General features: G+C 35.9%; 1 protein-coding gene across 2 annotated transcripts in view; it reads right to left on the bottom strand.

The window, feature by feature from the left end:
* Positions 1-25,122, bottom strand: part of LOC120632277 (homeobox protein homothorax) — a 461,602-nt gene that overhangs the window by 355,108 nt on the left and 81,372 nt on the right. For both annotated transcript variants that reach the window (XM_039902101.1, XM_039902102.1), the window contains exons 5-6: positions 23,174-23,224; positions 11,555-11,725 (exon numbers count right to left, since the gene is read on the bottom strand). In XM_039902101.1, the coding sequence (XP_039758035.1) occupies positions 11,555-11,725; positions 23,174-23,224 (222 nt within the window). The remainder of the gene's footprint in view (positions 1-11,554; positions 11,726-23,173; positions 23,225-25,122) is intronic.

Below are 25,122 nucleotides of genomic sequence, written 5' to 3'. Positions count from 1 at the left end.
TCAGAATTAACGGCCATTGAATGTTTATTAACTTGATTGAGTTCGTTTAGGACTTTTGGAATTTAAAGCGTTTCCGTCGGATCTTCAATTCCAGTCACAGATTATGTTTTACGATAAAGTAACTTGTAACAAAATTTATATCCATTTTCTAGATATCAGTATCAGTATGGGTAAAATAAATAAAGTCGACACGTTTCGACACATTTTCGACACGTCTCTAGATAAGATTTAAAATCAGAATGTTTTCATTTCTAACATGCTTTTTTCAGTACTCGTAGCCTCCTTATCATAATGTATTTAGACATTTAACTATGTTTTAGTTTTTTCAACGTTTAATTTAATTTAAGATTAATGTATTATTAATAAAACAGCTAATTTTCCATCAACTTTATCTAGTGCTTTAATTTTATTACCCTACCATAAAATCTTGAACGTTATAGTTAATTCATTGGGGATATAAACTAATTTACTTTTCACTTGATCTAAAGTAATTATGTAGTTGGTAATTCTTCTGTCACGGCGATAAACTGGTTCTTATTCTATAGCTTTAAAGAAAGCGGCAATACACAAGACTTGTTTGAACTTGAGCTAGGATACCTATTTTGCTGGCAGTTATTACGGTATGATGGTCAAACGGCATTTAATAAAATTCAGGATTAATTAATTGTCAACAGCCAAAAGCTCGCAATGATCGCTTATATAAACGGATACACTTTAGAAAGGTTAGTTAAATATTCCTCAGAAATTTTAATTTTAAAATCATAGTGGAGATATGTTAATTCAGTTCAAACAGAATCTCTTGCATGTCTTAAGCTCTGAAGCCGTTTATTTGAGAATCTCAGAAGCTGGCAGAGTGGAGGAATGTCACCGCACGTGCTGCGATGATGATAATAATAAAATGTTGGCGCATTATTTATTTATAGCCCGTCCCGCGGCTGTCGCTCGTCCGTCTGTCCCACTCGCCCGTTATTATACAAATATATAAAGTGCATCGATATATTCCCCATGTTTCTTTGTCTCGTTATGACTGACTTATAAATATTTGTGAACGAACAAAACGTCTATTCCTTTGAGGCTCGAAGATGGTTCCGTCTTGGGCTTATATTCACCTGTTCTTTTAAGTCACACTTTTTTAAACTAAAGCTACTTACACTAAAACAATATTTTTGTATTGTCTTCAAGTTTGGATTGATAACTTTTCAAGTAAACCTTGTAAATTTTAATTATTTAGTCAAGGAATTAAGTATTTTGGTACATTTTATTATCTGTTACAGTTGGAATACGATAATAAAGAGGTACTGCCTAGTTTTATAGACCCATCAAACTCTAATTGATTTTAACGCGGCATCGTACCAGAACGCTTAATTGCTAGGAGTAGGCAGCGAAGACACTAAAAACACAACTTTCGAATTCCTAAGGATCAGGGATGCATAAAAGCATTCCCGTTTCACTCTTACTTGCTCTATATTTTTAGATGAACTATTCCAAATTATTTATTCAAATTCTTAGCCAAGATTTATTTGCTTTGCTATTGCAGAATTCACTTCGACAGCTTGAAGTTCAAAAATAGAAGTACTAATTTGTCTTATATTATACCTATTGTTACTAGGATAATTATCTTGGCTGGTAATATTTACGGAGGCCAGGGTAGTCGCCTCATTGATTATTATTTTAACGCACTATTAAAATTTGACGACCACTTCTACTCCGTTCATCTTCGACTCACTACGCATTAGTATAGTATTCTTGGCATTAAAAACTGTAACCAAAATCTCTCATAATCGAAATGCAACCCTAAATAAACATCCAGAAGTTTCAATTTAAAATAAACGCTCTCCGACCGTATGATCGTTCTCACTGCAATTGCTACAGTGAGTGTCGGGGCTAAGCGTCAATAAAAATAGTCGTAAAATCTGATACAAGTACAAAATGCACTTTAAACCTAGCAGCATAAGGTCGATTGTATTTGCCGCTACCGCGTTCGGTATCACAGGAACGTGTGAAATAAAAATCATGCGTATGCACACATTCGTTAAGAATTGACACTTATTAAAGGGGATAATTTTTTTTAATTGGCATGACGACATCACTTTATTTAGCTGACCACTTGTAGCGTGACAATGTTTGATTTGGAATTCCCTTCGTTGGCTCACGTCAATCATTTTGACACTCCTTGCTTAATAGTTGTCCAGCTGCTTCTTTTTGCCTTATAAAGAAAATGTATATTTGACACGCGCGCTCTACGCCTGCAACTGTTTCGACGATTTATGATTCGTGTTGCAACTGCGTCCTTTTTAGTCGACGACAACTAATTCTCTGCGAGATCGGAATTCGCTTGAATTTCGAAAGTTATTTCTTTGCATAATTTAACTATGTAATCAGTTATCGACTCTCTTACACAAAGCTCCGAGCATGCGTCGTTAAGGATAAATAGCTTTTGAAAAATAATTGAATACATTCGACCCGTATTTAGAAGTCACTTTTAATTTGAAATAAGAAACGAGTCCGTTATCGATGACCACAAAAAGTATTGTGGGCAAATCATAAGCCAAAGCGTTCCAAATTCAAATTGCCCGATTCAGATTTAGAATAAGACTGCGATTGGCCTCCGAGCGCGTGACCAATCGCTAATTAGAAAATGTGTTCGACGATGTGCTTTTACGGAAGCCGATCGCTGTTCTATAATTAAACTTTTAAATTTAATTCGAATTTTTGATTTTGAACGCGCTATTTCCACTTCTGGTGTTACTGTGGCCAGGTTGATTTTATTGTAAAAAACCGTAGACTAGAGGCGCCTTATTCTCCAACATTTTTAAGATGCCCCGAGCAGTATCAAGTTTCCCATTTTATTTTATCACAGGAGCCGAGATTCAGTATCTTCTATTTTTGCAATCTATTTAAAGTTTTTCTTCTCGTCTACTTGGAAATAGCTAGCTTTAAATAGATAAAGATAAAACTAGCCATTAAACAGCTTGCATGCTGTTAGTGTTGATTAAACTGAGGTTAAATAATATTTTGCTCCTTCTGCAAAAAACATAAAAGCATACCTAAATTTAATTTTATATTTGTATTGCATTATTATTCTTTATTTATAAGAACTAACGACAAAATTACATGTGTTATGAGTTATGGATAAAAATAGCCTAAGGTTACTAATAACGATTGAATCAATTCGGTACGATAACTTAATTTAATAAAAGAGATTTCTGCCAGCTTTTCTTTCCTCTGTGTACAGTACACACACTCTTTTTCAAAAAATTATATCCAATTCTTTGGGTTCCATAGAAGTGTCATACTTGGCAGAGGCAAGAAATAGTTGGTCTGCTCTTAGTCCCAGTATTTTGCCGGTTTCTTTTTCTTCACAGAGACAGTGGGACGACATTATTTGCAAAAAAAACTTTTGACACACTTTTAGACCAAATGCCATCTAAAAGAGACCGTGCTCGTCTTCTCGCTCTCTCTGCTAAGGAGTCCGGCTACTGGCTACATGCTCTCCCTTCAGCTAACCTGGGCACTATGTTAGACCACACCACTCTATCGGTGGTGATTGGTCTTAGTCTTGGCGCCTCTATAATTCAGCCTCATCGATGCCACTGCGGTGACAGCGTTGACACCTACGGTCACCATGGACTCTCCTGTTCAAGAAGCGCTGGTCGCTTCTCTCGCCATAGCATCCGACGTTCTCTAGCTACCGCTCACGTACCAGCTGTATTAGAACCTATTGGTTTGGCGCGGAGCGATGGCAAGAGACCTGATGGTATGACGCTCATACCTTGGAGGCTTGGAAGGTCACTTCTGTGGGATGCAACTTGTGTTGATACCCTAGCTGCATCACACATCCAGGCCACTTCGTCAATGGTAGGTGCGGCTGCTTCCAGTGCCGAGCAGGCCAAGAGGCGTAAATATGAAAACCTGGATAGCAGCTTCATTTTTGTGCCTTTTGGAGTAGAGACTTTGGGACCGTGGGGTCCGGAGGCAAGAACCCTTTTCAAAGAATTATCGAAAAGGGTTATCGAGTCTACCGGTGATCCTAGAGCGGGGAGTTACCTTGGCCAACGAATTAGTTTGGCCATCCAGAGGGGCAATGCTGCCAGCATCTTAGGAACTGTGCCTCTCTGCGGTGGTTTCGAGGACGTTTTAGATTTTATTTAGTTTTTAAATAGTTTATTTTAGGTTATAGTTATGTATTAATAAAAGAATTGAAACACCAAGAAATACAAAAGAAATAACTATTAAAACTTAAATTTAGACAGAAATAGTCATATTATTTATGAAGCATAAATTAAACTCAACGTCTTTTTGATTATAAATCTTATTTAGCAAAACGATTGTGGGCAGCAGCAACTATAGATAAACATACCCGTTTATTCGTATAACGGCCGTCTCGGAAATCAGTCAAGCCTGCAGGACGGAAATCTCCCTGGTTTGCCAGCAAATGACGCCGCGGGGGACTCCGGGCCCGGCTCGTGTAGGAAATATTGCACTTTTACGGGATTCAATTTCCGAATGTTAGGTTGGTACGTTTATTGTGCGAATGGTTTATTATGTTTGGGATTTTCTTTTGATTTTTTTGTATACTTTGGTTTAGTTTTTTGTTCAAACATACTTCTTACTGATTTGTATTCTAATTAATTGAATTGGCTCTATTCGCAAGATGGATCACTAAAAATGTGAAACAAGAGAGTCTTCGACGAAGTGTATTATTTTTAATATAGATTTTAAATAGAGAGATATTTTTTTTAGAGACAAATTATTGTCTAGGCACTACTATGGTTGGAAATTAGTGTCAGTAGTACACAATTTGTATGCCAATAAGTAGATAGACTGATATCCAAAATAAAAAAATATCGAAAATCTTGACATTACATAATGAAGTAATAAACCCTTATCGACAATGAAGATTAGGAAAGGGATAGCATTATTAAATTGTATCTGTCATCTGGATTAGCTTGTTCGTTTAATAACATTAGTTGCAGTATGGTAGCATCAGAACTCATCAAAACTCCAACTAGGATAAACAAAAGCTTATCTATGCTACTTAGAACATGTAAAATTTGAAAGAGAATAATAAGACAGGCAACATTGCTAGAGGAGTCTTGAAACATTTTTTTTCGTTGACAGTTTCCTTTATTCCCTCAGACGTACAATAATCAATCCTAAATATAATAAAGACATTGGCCCCCCACTGGTAAAGCGTGCTACGTGAAATTAAACTCAGCGGGTACTCTTTCGTCGGGGAGTACCTACGAGACTCTTTTGTAATAAATACAGGTGGAAATAAAGAAATGATCACATGAAGTAATTGGAGTAATTTTTAAAAGGATAACGTTTGTATCCAGACAAGAAATTAAATCGTCTGATCAAGCTATATGAAGAAATCCTAATAGATGTAAGGTAGGTAGTTATAATTAATCTAAATAGGCACAATATAATGTAAGGCAAGGACTCACTTTTTTTTTTTTAATAATCACGTTGATAACTTTGTTTATTTTTATTTTTATGTTTTGCGTTCAATAAAGTGTTTTTTTCTTCTATTTGTATGACCTAATCTAGTAGTCATTGACACTAAATATTATAGCTGTGATGACATCCATGAGAATGGAAAAGGTGAACCGGTGATCTAATACTTGGGATAAATAGATGATGGAACCGCAGTAGAACTGACATAGACTGTCAAATATTTGGTTTACAATAATTCTGTCGAAATAAGTAGCTTTCAGATCTTTATCTAGTCTAGAGTATGTATGGCTTTAAATGAGTATACTATGAAATCATTTTTATTACGCTTTCGAACTCTAGTAGCTCTAGTTTTGAAGTAAACAAAAAAAAATACTACATATACTAAAATGCTTGAGTGCTGGGGTAATAGAAATATCAGAAATAGCAATAGACACAAAAGTACAGGTCTGCGACATAAATAGCTTTCAGATCTTGATAGCAGTCTAGAGTATGGTTTTAAATGAGTATAGTATGAAATTCTTTCCATTATACATTCGAACTCTATTAGCTTTAGTTTAGAAGTAAACAAACCAGAATACCACGATTATACTACAGAAAGATGCTTTGAATGCTGGGGTAGCAGAAATTACAGAAATAGCTATAGACACAGAAGTACAGGTCAGCGACATAATAAGCTATATGTAAAAGTTAACGAGGCGTGCTAATAAACAGCACGTGGCCTCTCCAATGCTTACGCGACGTAACAATATAATACTTATAATGGCAATAATTACAGAGAACGCCATGACAATAAATTATACCGAGTTTACGACTAATTTATTAATAGAATTTTCGCGAGTAAACCTTAGCAGCCGTAAACAAGTAACCGCAACGTGGCCAATGGGCGATCGTAAAATTTGTTTCTCCAACCCGATTGGTGGGTTTCCAGCCAATGTCCGGTAGTTCTGGATTTAAAAGCGACGGTTTACGAGCTACAGGCGGCGTCTTTTTGCCGTTTTGGCGCCAAAATTTAGGTTTTCGATGTTGATGTTACGTTTTATTGCGTAAAACTGTTGGGTTTGGTACCATTTTTGTTATTTAAACACATGATATATACATTCATGGTGTTTGATTATTATTTTGATTATACACTTATTCAGGTATTTTTTTAAGACTCGTTCTAGATTTCCTTAAGATAACCATTAAAAAAAAAATGTGGACCTACACCATATGAAATCTCTTTAAAGTGTTTTATCTTTGGCAGCATTATAACTTATTTAGATAATGGTCAAGAGCTACCCTGGTAGCGATAAAAAAAAAGAAAGCCAGCACTTTTATCAATAACATTAACAATCGTAACCGCAATGAATAATGCAACTGGCAACACCGTAGCAATGGGAAATAAGAAATATAATAAAATAAGGGGATAGAGGGATTTGCCGGGACATCAGGACAGACGGGATAGACGCAATTCGTCACGGATTCGTCCCGGTGCGTGTGACGCTACAATGTACTGGATTACCAGCAAGGGTGAGTTTTTTATTGTTGCAATGAATAATGAAGAAATTCTCCGAAAACGTGACGAGTCCGTGGTGATTAATAAAAGTAAGCTATTTCGGGTTGAGCCGAAATATTATTAGATATTGTATTTTTCTCGAAAAGAATCCGCAGTGTGTACCAGCCCGGAGTCAGGAAATCAGAAAATTGGCGTTGATAGCCCCGTGCTTCAGAGACCACGTTACTCCGACTTTTCCTATTAAAACTAACAAGTAGTTGTAATCGTTAAATCCTTTTGACCTTATGGACAGGATGATAAATAAGATAAGTTACCAGACGCATTTACTTGGAGTTTAATCATTTTAATCCCAAATCTCCTTTTGATATTTAACTATGTCGAATATTTTTAACTGAATGAAAACATTTTTATTAGCAATATTTTTGATATTAAAAATATAAGAGACGTTTATTTTTAAAATCGAAAATCCATCTATTTCAAGGCACCGGTTTGGAAGGCAGATTATACCGAAAGAGCCGGCAAGAAACTATTCAGATTGCTCGTAACTAATGAAAACCACAAAATAAGTTTTGGTCCGTACCCTAAACCATCACACCTCCGCCTCGCCCTAAGTTAAAAAAAAACAGATTAGTCGCCATTAGAAAAATTCCCGCCAATTATTCGAAGCTACCCCAATCTCTCCCGCGGCTCCGGCAATCGGCATCCATCAAACGTCAATGGCAGACTATAAAAAATAAATAAAATAACGCGATTGTCGCATGAAAACTCGCAAAGAATTTACGGTGTATTTTTTTAAGGATCACTTTATCTTCGCGCACTGCAGTGTAATTCTTAGAAACAGAGATTTAGAAAAAGTAAGAGTAAATGGGAAAAATAAACTGGGTATATTTCATTATGGAATGCTTAATGGCAAAGCTATAATTGACTTTAGCATCTCAAACTTAAGGTTTCTTATTTATTTTTTATGAAAGAATAAAAAAAATTTATGAAAATCAAGTGTTTTAAATGTTTGAACCAGCTCTGGAATGCTTAATTCAGGATCGTTATAACCTAGGTAACCTCACTATTAACTTTAATGTCATTTACACAATATGTCTACCTTCAATCTTCTGTTATTTAATTCAAAAGCCTAGTTGTTTTAACTGCATACGCCAAAGGCACTGGATGTTCCTTAGGTTTCCTTTACCCACAGATAGATTTAAAATTTAGTTAATTATTAATCGAAGCATTCGAACTGTATCAAATCAATGCGTCAAATGTTCTTCTTTTATAACCAGTAGTGCGGGGATGCCCCCTAGACACGGCGGATTGTCACGCAGATTATCGTAGGGCGCAGTAAAGAAACAATTTCCCGCCTCCCGCGGGGTCCCTCGGAGTGCCGCCATGATAAAAATGTGATATTTCGCTGAAAAATCCCTCTTTATCCCAGCCCAGGGACCCTTGGCGACGTTTAACAGGTTTATTTTTGTATTGTTTCGGTGGAAATAGGTAGGTAAGTAGGAACTGCGGCGTGCACTTCATACAAGCGTAAGGCACTGCCTACGCTGATTTAAAGTTACCTGTATTGGAGAAGTTTTCTTCAGTGCGTTTTTGTGTTTTGTCATCTGCCTTCTTAAGTGTTTACCTCCGTATTTTTTGATGAACAGAATCCTTAAGAAACTTTTCAGTAATGCATTGCAATCCAGCTATAAGTAACTTAAGTAATCTAAAATAGAAGGTCTATTGTTTTTATAATATCTACATTTTATTGGCGACCTATTAAATTTAGTTTCTGACGTCGAAAATGTTTGTATCAGTACTAATTAAATAGATTCGTCAAAAACATAAAAAAAAGAGACGTTTAAAAGTTGGAAGACCCCATTGCCCTTATTTTGTTTAAATATAATTACGTTCTGTTAATATTTGAATTAGATGATGGTATAAAGTAAACTCCAGATTATTTCAAACAGAACATTTTATTGTAATCCGTTCAGAGAAAATAAAATTATAAAAATTAATTAAAATCACATTGACATACAGGATGGACGTACACCAAATAGCATATTAATTATACATTTACGAGTTAGAATTACGAAATATTAAGTTGATAAAACATAAAGAGAACTACCGCGCTGTATAGGACCTAACTTAAACAACCAACTACACAGACAAGTGTTAAAAATAACTGATATACAGACAAAACCAATAACCGATAATAGGTCAACCTAGTCCTGAACTACAGCAGGTAGATTCTTCTAGCGAATGATTAAAATTATGGTTTCCATAGTAACAATGCGAGAAATAATATATAACACAAACAAAACAATTCAGTCTCAACGTCCAAAACATACCTTAGATACACTAAACAAACATACAAAAAAAAACGCGGCTGATACACCAATTCTGTAATCTATACGCGTCTTTAACATTTACAGATTATATTATTATAATACAAAGTGAGTTAAAATCGATTCTCGTGACGGTTCGTAATCGGGCTGTCATTATAGTTACAGAATTGGATTGGAATTAGTAACGTAACGATTAATCTATGTTATCTTGCGGATTCATCTAAAAGAATGCGTAGTGCCAATATACTTTAATTCGAATTATCTCGATGTCAGAATGCAGTGTACAAAAATACAGCAAATAATCTTAACTATTTTTAAGACGTATCGAAGGTAAATAGTGTTGTAACCACATGAACGCCACTAATTATTTATAGAAGCATCTAGATATCTATTCATAACGCACATCCATATAATATATCCGATTATTATAATCGCTTGCACTTTAATCGATAGTCGTGATGGACTCGCCATTACGAAGCTACGTGCAAAATGCAGCCGATCTCAAACGGTCTAAAATTACACCTAGCGTATACTTGTGTACGTATTTTTCTTTCCTTTAAACTAACTAAATTTAATTTTTTGTGCTTCTCTGCTTCTTGTTAGTGAACGCAACCTGTCATTATCAATTATATTACCTATTTTACGTATATATACTTGTTTACTAGCCAAAAAGATAACACTAGCATCTACCACCTTTAAAACAATGACAATAATTTAAAACTCTTAAGTAACTCTTATTATCTCACTTAGGCAAGTTAAAGTTGTATTTTACGTATACTTCGGTTTCGAATAGTTTCCCAATAACCTAATTAAGTTTTACACTAAGCTCAGAATTGTAATCGTAGCTTCTAGAAGATTTGTATGGCAAATAGATCTGAGGCTCCCGGGAGCGAAGGAATCGAAAGACTTATGCTGTATTTACTCACTAAAAGTTATTTATTAGTATACACATATTACAATCAACGTTATACGTATGTTTTTTTTTTTTTAAATCGTATACATAATTCCGGCGCAAAACAAATTTCGAACACGGCGCAAATGTTCATCGATTCATCGATTAATCAAATCGAATCGACACCTGTTAAGTATCGATTCGTTGTCGCACCCGTCACACCCCTTCACTGTATCGTGTGATAAATTTTCGTTTGGTAAATTTAGATAGAACCAGATCAATGTTCAAATGGTACAGTGCTTAAGAGGTTGGCCAATTGCAAAAACGAAGATTTGTTCTAAGGGACACTTAACTAGGCTTCGTAAGGCTTGCGAGGCATCTCGGAAGCCTTACGAGGACCGGCGTAGAATAATAACGCATATAAACTTGAACTGAACTAAACTTAAAGGACTGAACATGCTGTCCTTTTACGATAGAGAACATTGTGAAAAGACACTCCATATTTCTCAAGACTTTTTAAACTGGCTAAAGGTAGTAATGCACTTCCTTTAAAACAGTTAGTCGGTCTTTTTCTCAATATTCCCTAATTAGTTTAGCTAGTTTTGTGTACAAAATGCCTTCAGTGTTCTTCAGGTAAACAAACGTAAAATTGAATATGCCATTTTGTAAGTCGAACAGACATAGTGCTCCTTACATGACACTTTCACGTTTTTAAACTTGACTTACACTAGGCTGTGTAAACTAGTAGGTACCTCAGCATTCGCTATGACATTTAACTTGCTTGTCACTGATTAATGTGTCGCTAAATTTTTCAATTATTTCGTTGAGTAGGCGTCAAAATAGTACACCTTTCGCGCGTATTAGCAAAGTTAGTGTCATAGAGAATAGACGACCATAAATCTAACTTCATATTGATACGATGTATTGTTTCAGATAAAACTAATTGTGTGTGCAAAAAATCTGATAGACTTAGCTCGATCAAAATGATCGTATCTGTCAGTTCAAAGCACGTTTAGTGTAATCTGAAACGACAATTCGTATGATATGCAAAACCTTTGTCCTTTATAACATTTCACGTGTTTTTGTACTACAGTGTCGTATGGAATCAAGGTCTCGTTTAGTTAGGGTCGTACGGCCGTCTTGAGGCTTGTCATAGTTATTTGTATGCGTTATTATTCTAGCCGTGCGGTAAATCCGCGTGTGTACGTAAGCTAGGGGAGGCGGGATATGAAACTAAAATGCGAGCACCCCCGTAAAGACTTCGTTTTTGCAATGGCCAGACTAAGAGCAGGGGTGCACGAGATAGCTCGTGGTCGAATTGGGTGCTAGCTGGGGATCGCGCCTCTGAATCAGGTGTGTTTTGCTATAGGGGGTACTCACGACGTCGGGGGTAGACGCGCCGTCGTGGCTGCTGTCAGGCGCGGAGCGGGGCTCGCCGTTGGTGTCGGGCGGCCGCGCTGACTCCCGCTCATCGATCACCAGGTCGATGGGCATCTTGCCCTTCAGACAACTGATGTAGCGGTGGCAGAAGTTGTCGCACAGCTCGTGCACCTGCAAACAAACCAGCTCTTAGCTTCTGCGCTCCTGGTACCTGCGTCCTAAATAGTGCAGACCGGATACTTCTGAAGGAATTAGAGTTACCGATAAAGCTCAACGATTTGCGTAGTTGTAATAGTAATGGACGGGGCATATAGCTCGGAGATCCGGTCGTCGTGGGGGTCCAAATGTGCTGGAAAGATGACCCTGCAATAGTTAATGGTCGACCCCCAAAAAGTTGGACACAGCACATCAAACGAGAACGAGACCGTGGACTTTGGAACTCCACACAAAAGACCTATTGTCCAGCAGTCTGTATCAATCGGTTTGTATAATTACGAATACTTTAAGGGTAAAAAGATGACACTTTTTGCTATTCTGAGGACCTGGTAATCGAAATCATTAGATGCTCGGCATTTTTACGCTGCTAGATACATTCTACGGCTTATAACCGGAAATTCGGGTTCGGATGAAGTTCAGGCATCAAATAGATTACAAAATATTACATTAAATTAAAGTAACCTACATTACAAGCAGTTTTGAAACGTCAAGACTGTCATATCACTCGTTATTAGAGATTGCGGTTAAGCACGAACCTGTTATCAATAAAGAAGAATAAATTAACCGAAAGAGACACATTCATCAAGCGTTATTACTTATTTACTTAATTACCATAATGTTATGTAAAGAAACGTTGAACTGTGTCAATAAACGTCGATGTAAATATGCGATTGTGTCATTAATTAATCGATAAATCAAATGTAATCAATTTCGTTTGATTGGTTACGCATTTTTTTTATTCAAAGCTATTTCCCGATCGTCATAGGAAACTTTAAAAAACGTTTACGACAGGTGCGTGCGTTGACCTCTTATTGAGCTTCATCGCTTAAAGCAGTACTATTTCAAAACTGACAGATCATTTGACAAAGCTTGTCGTTCTAAATATAAGAATTATAGTTATGAAACAGTTGGTACAGCAATACGCCATAGAAACAAGAATTAAATTGAATTGAATAGTTATCTCTTAGCGATGGTATTTAGTCCCTTGTTTTAGTTTTAGGCTTGAACAACTCCTATCACAAGAGGCGTTAAGGAAATTCGCCTTAGATGGCTTCTAGACAAGCACATTCTACCTTAGGCCGAATGTTCACTCTGTTCACGCTGATTATAAAAAGTAGAGAAAAATAGGTCGCCATACATAACTATATATATTTACAAATCCTGTTTATCCTTTACTCCGTGGCTGGGTGCTGTGTGAATGGCATACAAAAAACACAGTTTCTCATTTGCAATATTAGTATGATGAACACATGTTAAGTTAAAATTTAAGGAACTACACAGCATGACCTTTGCCCTAATGACATGTAAAAAAACAAACCTAAAAAAAACAATACAAAGAAACAAAGGGAATACATTTCGGCTCACGACGACCAACTGACGCGTTTTTACGCGTCCGTAAAAACTCAAAACTTTACTAGGGTTGACACTAATTCTGTTCTCTATAGGGTTCTTTGACGTTTGCGGGGAAAAGATTGCTTTGATGGCTTGAAGAAAGCATATTTAAGCAAAACCAACTATTTATTTACGAATTTTCTGAATTATTATGATTTGGTGATGCCATGCTCATGGTAAATTCGACTGGAGTATAGTTCTATACTGTATGGAATCATTGGTGCTTGTGCATGGTATATGTAGCTTGTGCATGTACATTCAGAATACATATTGCGTATCCATGAGGCTTACTCAGTGCATGCTTAAAAAACCCACGCTGGCAAACAGATGCTGAGCCAATGATTGTTTTACTTTTCCTGTGTTAAGTCCCCCCCTAACGCGTTGCTTTAAACGCATTAAAGCTGCGCTATCTGCTCACGTATACATTTAAAAAGCCAATTTGGGTTAAAAAATAGTGAGCTACGAAGGTAGAGAGTTACCTTCGTAGAATATTCTCTCAATAGTGGCAACCCTAAAACTAGCATAAAACGACAAAACTCTTATTATGAAAGGTAAATACAATTTTTTCCTTACGCCCAATAAAACGCGACCCCCGGAGGGAGGGTATTAATTTTTACGTCGGGGCCTTATAAATTTTCATAGCCATAATTAACTTAGAAATTAACATAAGGCAATAAAACAGCTAACGAAATTCTTAGATAGCGTTTACACGGTGAAAAGTAATAAAGTCAAAATGGCGGCAGGTGAAGGTTCGCGCCCAGACTACAGGAAAAAGATACCTAGACGAAACCCGCGAAAGCATATTGGTACTCGAGAAGCCATTTCTATGCAATTGTTTGTCGCGACGAACTAAAGTCGTAAATAGGAATTAATTATGATAATCATGCAAGCCTACGGAGGTACACTGTCTTTTACCCTAACCAGCTTATCCCTATGATTGTTTGACGTCTGTAATTTTTTTATCTTAGTGGACGGTCTACTAAACTTTTCTGACCAGCCAGGTGTGCCCTGGTTTGGCCTTGGTTAGTTGCCACGCTATCGGCAAAAACATTGCAATCAATTTTTGTGACAATTTGATTAACCGTCTATCATTATTCTGTAGTCTGTGGGTTCGCGTTCAAATTCGAAAAAAAACTTGAACAGAAACCCCGGATTAGAAACATCTTAGCAGATTTTAAAATAGAACGGCATCGCCGGAAGCGGAAACGACGTTACCCGCCGTTGACAGCTAATTATGTATTTTTGGATAGTTATTACTAATTTCCTAATCGACAACTTTTTCTCCAACCGTAAAACACACCTCCTTAATTTAGTTCTGTCATTGGCCTGTCAGTATAACTCGACAATTTACACGAGTGTATTTAAAATAATAACAATTGTCTTCAGGCTGGGTAGGGCGCAGAATTATAAATTTAAACCACTGACTCTGTATTCCAACAAAAACAATAAAAGTAGAATTTTTTTGTAAAATATACCCTTATTTTACAAAAAAAATCAACTATTATTGTTACTATTTCTATCAGAATCGAAATCTTTAATTCGAGCGACACTAAACCAATGTGTCAAAATATATAAAAAATAGACAAGTCAATAAGTAATAAAATATCGATTTTGAACAACATACAAACAAGATTTTGATGTGTGTTTTCTTTTAACATGTGTAACATCTAGGCAGATGATTGTGGTTTGTGTAGTACTCATTTGAATTTTACAACTGCTGAAATCCATATTTATGACCGCAATGTTTAGAGGTGCTTTTTGGCTGTCGTGAGCATAGAATATCAATTGTTTCTGCCTCAACTTGATTGAGGATGCGTTCAGAATTTAAGATTTAATAAATTGCGTAAATTTTTTAATTTTCTTAAATTACATTAATTGTCATCGTTGTAGATACTCACCTATACAAATAAGCCTAAAACTTAACAGTTTGTACATCTAATCATTTTTACGTTTTAGTAAATTACTTTTTACTTAGCGAAACTAAAGTAGATAAGCAAATAGTACCTTCCTATCTGAGCTGTGACTTTTTTATTTGGTAGGGATGTAAATAGATATAAAAATTTTAGTGTTCCACATTTAAAATAAAAAAATTTAAAACAATGAAATTAATACCAAATAATCCGTCGTCGTTTGTGACCGATGGGATGTCCAATCTATTATTAACGGGAGAAAGCGACGAAGATGACATCGTAACTCTTCCAATATCCAAATTTGGGATTGCTGTCGCATTACATCCTAAACGTTCCAACTGATTCCACATAATCACGGAAATATAAACTTTAACGGTGATACTATAGGTGATATTATCGAATAAACATAACCACCCGATACGATTATTTAAGTAAACTGTTGATGTCTTTAATGAGATATTACGGCATTCCGGGCCCCAACTCGGAGCCCCGATTATCGTTACGAACATCAAACTCTTTCCAGAAATTTAAATTTGGAACCGGGATTGAGATATGGTGTGTTTCTGAACGAATTCTTACTTTTTTAATTTGAAACGTGATATATAATGGCAGTTCGTTGACGTTTCGTTTCGTCTTTAGATAATTCTTCTTCGAATTCAAAATTTTAAAATAGAATCTTTTTTTGTTTGTTTACGAAGCTCACTTGAAGAGTTACAAGTCAATTTAAATAGTTTATTATTTTAGTTTGCGCGTTTCAGTGCCATTATAAATCTTATTCGAATTCCAAATTCAAAATAGATTTTTTTGCGCAATCGTTCGAAACCCACTTGATCTGTCAGTTAAAAATTTACAAATTTAAATGGCTTTTTTTTAATCGGGTGCCATTATACAGGTATTTTTAAAGAGGGCTCCTTCGAGAGGAGTGCCAAGAGCGTGGGCAGTATAAAACCAGCCCGCAAGTGTGCCACGGTCTGTTCGAGATTAAAAAGGTTTTTTTGTGTAACAACAGAATAAATAATAGTTTGTATTATACTACATTCCCGCGCTAATGCTTTGAGGGTGTGACTATAAGTAGGTATAATATTATAAAGGGTTTTTTTTAAATTCCACTATAAGCTATCCCTCTTCACAACATATCGGAACGCCAAACCTATCTACCAACCAAATAATATTAAACATGTACCTCAAAAAGTTCCATCTAACTATTATACAATTCGTACAATCGTTATTCTCCGCCAGTTTTTTTCCTTTAAAAACAGTTAGATACCCCCTCATTATTTCCTGTATCTATCCAATACCAAAATACTTATAGCCAACATGTTATTTACATACCTACTCGTATATCGAAATGGCATAAGAATCGACACGAGGCGACTCAAATGCATAGAGGCAGATGCAAAAACCGCCCGACATTCTGATCGGGGCCCATCGAATACCTTTTTACCTTTTTTTGTTCCTTTTATTTCTTTTTAATTTCAAAACCTGAACCGGCATTTAAATGAGCCCCGATAGGTTCGCACCTCACTTCACTATGATAACATTTCTGTACGATTTGTTTTTGTTTCTTAATAGAAAACTATAGGTATGAATATGTACTTTTTTCAACTGACTAGGCTGTTGTACTCGGCAGGTATGTTTTGATCATTGCCGTCCTTAAAAAGGATACATTGAATAAATAAAAACATCGTAGGCTGCAATTAGTCAAAGTGTTTGTATCCTCTTTCCATAGACATTTTTATAAATTCAATAATTATTATTCCATTTTTGAACAAGACTACAATATACGCAGTTCTTTAGCAGTTTTATATTATAGGCTATTAAATTTATTAAAGTTTCATTAACGTTGTTAATAAAAGCATAGATAATATACATAAAAAGGTAGATCTACTTTCGCTTTATTTAATTTACGATGACGGATTACACCTATAAACTTTTTAATGAATGAAACCACTGATTGTAGGTGAAAATAATGTCGCACTACGCGTTAATGCCGGTACGTTGTTATGTTATAAAAGTGGATCGTAAACCCGAGGGTCCCAGGTTCGGAGCCCGTAAACTAACAAATCTTACCTACATCGTAAATCACTTAGCCACGCTGTTACAGATAACGTTTATGTTACTAACAAAATATGAAATAAAAGTTCGGTTCGTTAACGATTATTGCATTCTTTTGAATAGGTAACGTCGCCGAGGTTTTTTATGTATGTTGCATAGAAAAACCTTGGCAATATTTTTTACTAATCGTATTCTTAGGTAGGCAAATCGATTTCAAAGTCTAAAGTTGGAATATAGAAGCAATTTATTAGGTTTTCTAAGGAGCATTTGAAAAGAAGCAGCATATAAGTGATTTAGCTAAAATGATTAAAAAAAACTGAATTGGGGTTGAATTAATGAAATCATAAAAATTATAGTTTGAAATTTAAAAGGATTTAAATTTTTTATTTTACTTGTGGAGGAAAAGGACAAACGAAACTCTATAATGTATGCAGTATGGACATCAGCTATAATAACTTTTTTTGTGACGTATCCCAAATAAAAAAGGAACAAATCTAATAAAGAGGAGGCATTACCGCAGGAATCTGGACGTCCACAGACAACCACATAACGTAATTAGGGTACAGTCAGTTGCGACTACATAAAAAACCTGCTAGTGGGGACCAATCACAGCGATCGCGCGACCTAAAAAGACCCAATTCGAATTTCGAACCCGATTTGACCGCCAGCGGCCATGTTTAAAATATGAAAAGCATAAATCAAAAACGTTATTGGATATTTTAATGTACAAATAATTTCGGTGTTCGTTAAATCGGTGCACCTATATAAATGTTAAGTGAGCTCTTTCTATGTATGTATAATATTAGGTAGGTATAATCGGGGTGCGTACCTATTTTTTTCAAGATTACTGTAACTACGATGTTGATGCCTATGATGTTCGGAAAAAAAAGTTTCTGCAAAAAATCTTATTTTTGCAGAAATTAAAGGTCTTGTTGATATAAATTGCAGTGCAATTATATTTAAAAAAATATTTTTCATCACTCTCAAAGGAAAATAAGAGCCCAAGTAAGTCCTTGTCCTAAAACTAAAGATTTATGATTTTAGTATTCATAATAAAAAACTTAGAAACCAATAATTTAAAATTAAAAAAAAATTATATTGGTACCCAGAGATTTTTGAAATTCAAGCGGTACAAAATTATGTTTATTTGTTATGTTTGTTTTTAAAATTATAACGTGCCGTTATAATTTTAAATTCGGCATTTCGGTCATGGCTGAGTTTTTGCAGTTTTTGCAGTTTTATTAAAAAATACGTTTTTCAAAATACATGAATCATATCTAATTAGATTGGACAATATTTTAGCGATCCTTTGTTACTGTCATCATGCCATACAATGATTCAGTAAAATCTAATTAGCTATCTTTTAGTGGTATCAATTGATATTACCAAGTCAAGTAGTCAGTAGGTAAAACTGTTATATATATACAATACTTTTACTCCAATTTTATTTACGACTGATTCTATCATCTACATTTTATAGCATTACCATGATTTTTTGTAAATGGTTAACACAAGTAACAACAGTACAGACAATATTGTGATAAAAAAGTTTTAGGTAGGTATGTTATAAACGGATCTTATTGTGCTCGATTTGGAAGGTTTTTATGAAGCTTTTAATTATTATTTAAGCTCCTAAAACATCACCTGTGGACCTTGTGTAGTGGAGCGGAAACGGATCCAACTAACGGTGCCTTTTCTTTTTTGTCTATGCTTTTATTTCGACAAAAACTATAGACAAGATAGAAGCCGACATGTATGGTATATGAGCACAGAGCAAAAAATTGTTTTGAAAGACAGGTTAGTATGATCTATGATTGTAGTCTTTGATAATTCGTATAATATGGATTTGAAGGCAAAGACTTGCGACTAGTTATTTTTGGGTACCTAGTCGGTAGTATCCTCTTTACAGAACGTCTCGTAGCCTAAGTCTAAGATTTGCTAGCCACAGTCGAGGAGAAATATCGAAATACTTGAATATCTGAGTGAAATGGATTTTATTTTCATAGCATTAAAGCAAAAATTTGCCTGTAATTCTTTAGCGTGGGTTTTCACTAAGATTTTGCCTAATATACCTACTAGTCAACGGAATCTGAGAGGATCCGAAGATTCTGCTTAAAGACGGTTCTTGAAGGATAAGTACAAATACCTAAAGTATTCAATTGTTTTATTGTATCCTATCAATTTAAATTTCAGAAGTATTTAATTTGTATTATTGTTAATTTTCGTTTTACAGACTTGTAGAAATAATTTTTGTGTTAGCTGTTTTATGTACTCGTTAAACTAATGATGTACGATGTTTTACTATCTTTCAAAATGGACGTATGGTACCAATCAATATGAATGATTTTCTTAATTAAGATTTTTGACCACCCTGGCGCAGTGGTGAACCCTGTTGTATTGTAAATAGGAGATGCCGGGTTCAGTCAAGGGTAATATGGTAATTAATATTTCCTGCATTTTAAAGGTTTGTATTAGGCCGGTGCTAGTTCCCACACTACCAAAAAAGACGTGCCAAGAGAATTAGCGTTCCAATACGATGCTGCGGAAAAACAGATTAGGGCTATGGGTTTATACAACTGCCATACCTCTAACATATAACTGTTTTGACGACCAAAGTGGCGCAACGGTGAGCGTTGTGAATTTAAGTAGGAGGTTTCTCTTCTCTGGTCTGGTGGGAGGCTTTTGCCCTGGCTAGTTACCGTCCTACCGACAAAGATGCCGCTAAGCGATTTAGCGTTCCGGTGCGATGTCGCGTACAAACCGATTGTATGACAACGATACTCCCTAACAGGTTAGCCCACTACCATCTTAGAGTGCATCATTACTTACTACCAGGTGAGACTACAGTCAAGGACTAGCTTGTAAATGACTAGACAAAATATAACGCTTCGCACCCTTACGTAGTACATAAAACTATTTACTTAAATGTCTACAGAATACCTATTATCTCTGCTTAAATATATTTTTGATATGTTAACTATGAACCTAAAATTACCGCTTTATTCATTTTTTATCATTGTATTACTTATCGAATCGATCTTGCATATGCTTCCTTTTTTTAATACACAATAACATCTTCCCCGCGGTCATACCAAAGGAGTGATTGCATTTCCTCGACTCGGGCCCGCGGCTCCCGCCCGATATTTTGAATTTCGAACGTTTTATTTTTTTATTCTTATTCGATTTTTAAATGGCCTTTATCTCGCCCTCCGGCCAGCGATTCGTAGACATATCGCGTTTCGGGTTATCTCATATACAGACGGTTTTTTTCTTTGCCTTTACGTTCGTTTTTGGAGTTCCTTACCCCAAAGGCTAAAGAAGTCCTATTAATTACACTCTTCTTTACTGTCTGTCAGATACCTATGGACCCGGCCCCAAAAGTATCTCTAGATAAATAAGACGTGGACGGAATGAGACTAGAAATTTTAATATTTTTTAAAAAGATTTTGGCCCAAAGCTATTCATATGAATTCGAAACCGAATCAAATGGTTTTCAGGTAACATGTACCTAATTATCTCAGTAAATAGGAACTAATATATTTTTTATGATTAAAGCAGATGAAAATGTTTTTTATATACCTTGTATGACTATAAAAACAGAGAAATGAAGATCTGAAAGATCCGCTCTAGTCAGAATCTAAACTACCAAGGAGTTTCATTTTTTGTAATGCAAAGGACTTGGACCGTGGCGAATTAAAAAAAAAAAAGCGGCGCCAAATATTTTTAATCTTTAATCTGTGGGAGCGTACAGATCACGAATCTTTAGTTTCAACTTTCAAAGATAATCTATAACACAGTAAATGTACTCTAAACGTATTAGGTTGGCCAAACTGGTTTCGTAAAAAAAAAAAAACAGCCGCAATATTGACAAGCCGGATTAATACCGTGTTATTCCAACTCACGGACGGTTTAAGATTTGAATTATATGACTCTAATTAATGTAGCCATAATATTTAAATTCCGAATGTGTAGAAATCGCCCATTATGTAATCCCTCAGACCCTGAAGACTAAAGTGTACAAGCTATTTGTGGGGTAGAAGGTTTTCTTTTTAAATTCACAATTTGTTTATTTACCGCACTAAAATCCGACTTTTCTTAGGAATTTTCTTACCTAGACTTATATCTAACTAGCTGTTACCCGCGACTTCGTCTGCGTTTGATTTTGTTTTTATCGTATTCAGTATCGCTAAGCCTTAAATGAGTACATGTGACTGTCAATTAATTATAGACAAATAATTTGCAATAAAATAAAATTGCGACTATAATGAAATATCTAAGCTATCCTATCTCTTAAGTTGGACCAGACTGCTCACGGTGTGCCAATTTAATTTAAAATCGATTAAGTAGTTTAGGAGTCCATCGCGGACAAACATCGTGACAGGAGATTTATATATATTAATATAATAAGCATTCTATTAGATATAAATTGACTGGGTGCAACGGACCACTTTTTTCTTTAAACTTGGTACGTCGAATTTGACAACACTCAAGTCTCATAGAATGCAATTCTATAGGTATATAGGTCTAGGTAAGAAAATGGCCAACAAAAGTAGGATTTCATTTCTTACGTGCGCACATAAAGCGGTTATAGCCTTGTGCTTCATTTTCGGGGGACAGAGTTCGAAACCCAGCACCAGTGGCGTGCACCAGAACACGCATGGGGTAGATACAAAATGCCCAAGAATAATAAGATATAACTTCTTAGGATTAAAACTGGGATTTTTGGGTGCAAGGTCGCCGCTATGCCCAGGAGTAGGAAACAACAAGCCGATCATAATCCTATTCAATGCTATACAGCCTTTTTGTCCCAAAGTATTAACACTCATCGGTAATTTCCAAATACCCGCCGCACACGCGTGGCTCTCTCCGATTCCGTCCGCAAAAACTGCTGCCCGCCGCGTTACCGTTACCCACCGAGGGTATAATGACGCGCATCGGCGACGCGACAAGAACTGGTCCGGTCTCCAACGGAACGCGCCGAAATGGGAGATAAGGGGAAAAACAAACAGGCGAAATGCGAGCGGGCTCATTCACGGCGTAACACCGGACCAAATGGCGAAAACAACAATGGCGGAACTAGACTAATAGGTAAGCCAAATTAACTTCTAACGCGTGTACATAGGTACACACATGTTTTTTTATTTCTCTACAAATTAGCGGGCTAACCTGTTAGGGAGTATGGCAGTCATACCCCTAATCGGTTTCTACGCCACATAGCACCGGAACACGTCGCTTAGTTGCACGTCTTTATAGGCAGTGTAGTAACTAGCCACGTTATTAATTTCCAAATTGCCCTTAAATTCACATCGCTCACCGTTGAACCAGGGAGGTCTCATAGGAACTAGTAATCTACTAGGTGCCAATTTAAATATGGAATACTAGATGAAAACCCTGGTTACAACTTCAGACTCCCTTTCGGAGCTCCTTTTAACCTTTCGAAGTTACTTTTTTTTGTAGTTTTACTGTAAGAAGAAAACCATCGGCTATGACCGGAGGGCAATGTGCGTTATAAGCAATGTTTAATTGCTAGGCGACCTCTTATAAGTGTCATATTGACTTTTATCACCAATAATTAAAAGTCGATATTTAATTTGTTTTTGTTGTCGTATGCATTTACAGCCTTACTTCGAAACTTATTTTCTCTCGATGTATTAAAGTTTAATAAAAGAATAATTTTATAATAATAATAAACGAAACCGGCGTCAATAAAATGCTAATCGGAATGCTGTAAAATCTCGCGGAATGTCTATTTCCCATTCTGAATCACGGTATCATTGTGAAACGTCTTTTGTTTTACATACAAACATTTCCAAACACTCAGAGTTTAGAAATCCACGTTCTTTTTGGTGTGTGCGTGAGCCAGTTGCGTGAGATCGATACGTTATCTCGATTCAAAATCGATACCCGAGCCCTCGGATAATCGAATCGATATCGCCGGACAATGTCAGGTGATATTTTCTTTTACAAACCGGTTTAGGTTCGGCGGCCGGTCGAAATGTATTCCCATCTCGTAAATAAATATAAATAAAACATTAAAAACACTCACTTTTTCTAATTCTAATAGGTGAAACCGTAGTACTTGTATCGCTTGCACCATCTGTAAAAGAAAGAAGGTCGTTTTAGAATGGTTTACTTTAAGTTTAACTGGCTTATGAGTAACGCACAAGGGTTCCCCGCCGAGCTTTTTAATGGCCTGTAAAAATTACAGGTACGTATTGTTTAATGCATTATAATTTACTTTAATCCTATATCCCATAAATTCAGTCAGTAAGTCACTTAGTTTGACTCACATCACAGCAGTAACAAATCAATCTTATTCAGAACATAAGTTGTACGGGCAGCAAAGGCTGTACGTGAATAGCATTTTCCAAAAGTCAGTCAGTTAGTCAGTGATTCAGTCGTCACACCACATCAGTGTGTAAAGTGCCGAGCTTAGTCAGACAAAGGTATTTAAATCACCAAAGTTATGGTTAAAATTATTAAAATATTATTATAGTATCAAAGTAAAAGTCAACTTCAAATGTTTCTGTATTCAAATAGGCCCAGGGATGGTACTTTTGATGTTATGAAAAAATCTGTAGTACATTCGTAAACTTAAAGTTACGTAGATTACAAACGCGCCATGGTCTAAGAAGTAGCCCACAACAAACTTAGCATAGCATTCTTCGTTGGTCAATCAGTGAGTCAGTGCTAGCGCAACGTAACGAGGCGAGCTCAATCCGACAAAGTCAAATGAACAACAAAGGGCTGGGTAAAGCAGAATCCCCGCTGGGATTTGGGATGTCCGATACAAATGGCATTAAAGAATTATTCAACTATTTAAGTATTTTTAAAGGTAGAGTCAACTACCCTGAACACATGGTTTATGAATGTACAATGAATTAGTCAGACCTTAATGACAAAGAGTAATTTCACGAGAGTGACAAAGAGTAGAGGAAGCAAACGGGAAAATTGTCGCTCGAGGTGATTTTTAAATACCCAAAAAAAGGCGGCAGCAAAAGCACTATGGAAATTTCTTTAACTTTGGGGGTAAAATACCTTGAGATGCGTAACGGAATTATTGGTTTTAAAACACTTGTTTTTTACTTTATAGTCGACTTTGCACTAAAAATTTATAACATTATAGACTTAAATTATTTTTATCTGTCTTAAAATGTTAGGAGACGGATAAAAAAATCGAGTATACTCCACACACGACTCAAAAAGTACTCAGTAAGGCGGCTCAATTTAAGAACAAGAGATTTCTTAATTTTATTGGACAAGCATTTTTAATAAATGAGGGTAGGCTCTTGAATTGTCTTTCGAGTCCATAACACCTGAACAATAAATCTCATAAAGGCTCATTCACATACTCTTGAGATCGGCATCTAATCTGAGTTTGAATCGATACCTATCTCGAGAGTTGATGCGGTTTTAATAGCCCCTCATTTGATTCTGATTACCGCGACGTGCGCCGCCTCTTGCTGAAGTAGGGTTGTCAACTGTTAACCAACTTTTACCAAAAAAGTTATCTCTCGTAAGAAATCTCCCCCATCTTAATCTGTCACGATTTAGGACCACAGCCACTATGCTGCTCCAATGTGCTTTAGCAATTACTATCACATGAAAGGAACTGATGAAATAAAAAAGAAGCTCACCGAGCCACGGGATTGATTATGTTAGAGTGTTTCCCAAACCTTATATTAACCTGATAGTTATTATTTTATCTGCCATTGTACCACGAAGCGACGTCAAATCTGACACCGTTTTTGGTGAACTGTCAATTTTTACTAATTTGGAAGCAACCGAACATATAGAAAACGAAATTTGAATAATTATCTAAATCAAATGATGTGTTTTGAATATTGTGTTGACTATGGAATAATAATTATATTACAAAACATGTTGAGTGGCAACCCTACCATGTCTTATTCAGTTTTTTGATCAATAGACATTATGTATTTAGTTTTGACTAGATCGAGTTTGAAATACCGGAAAACGGAAGCCGAATGAGAT

The sequence above is a fragment of the Pararge aegeria genome, chromosome 19 (genome assembly GCF_905163445.1).
Source record: "Pararge aegeria chromosome 19, ilParAegt1.1, whole genome shotgun sequence".
In the NCBI taxonomy this organism is placed as follows: Eukaryota; Metazoa; Arthropoda; class Insecta; order Lepidoptera; family Nymphalidae; genus Pararge; species Pararge aegeria.
Note: the sequence above shows the minus strand (reverse complement) of the source record. Positions and strands in the feature narration are given on the sequence as shown.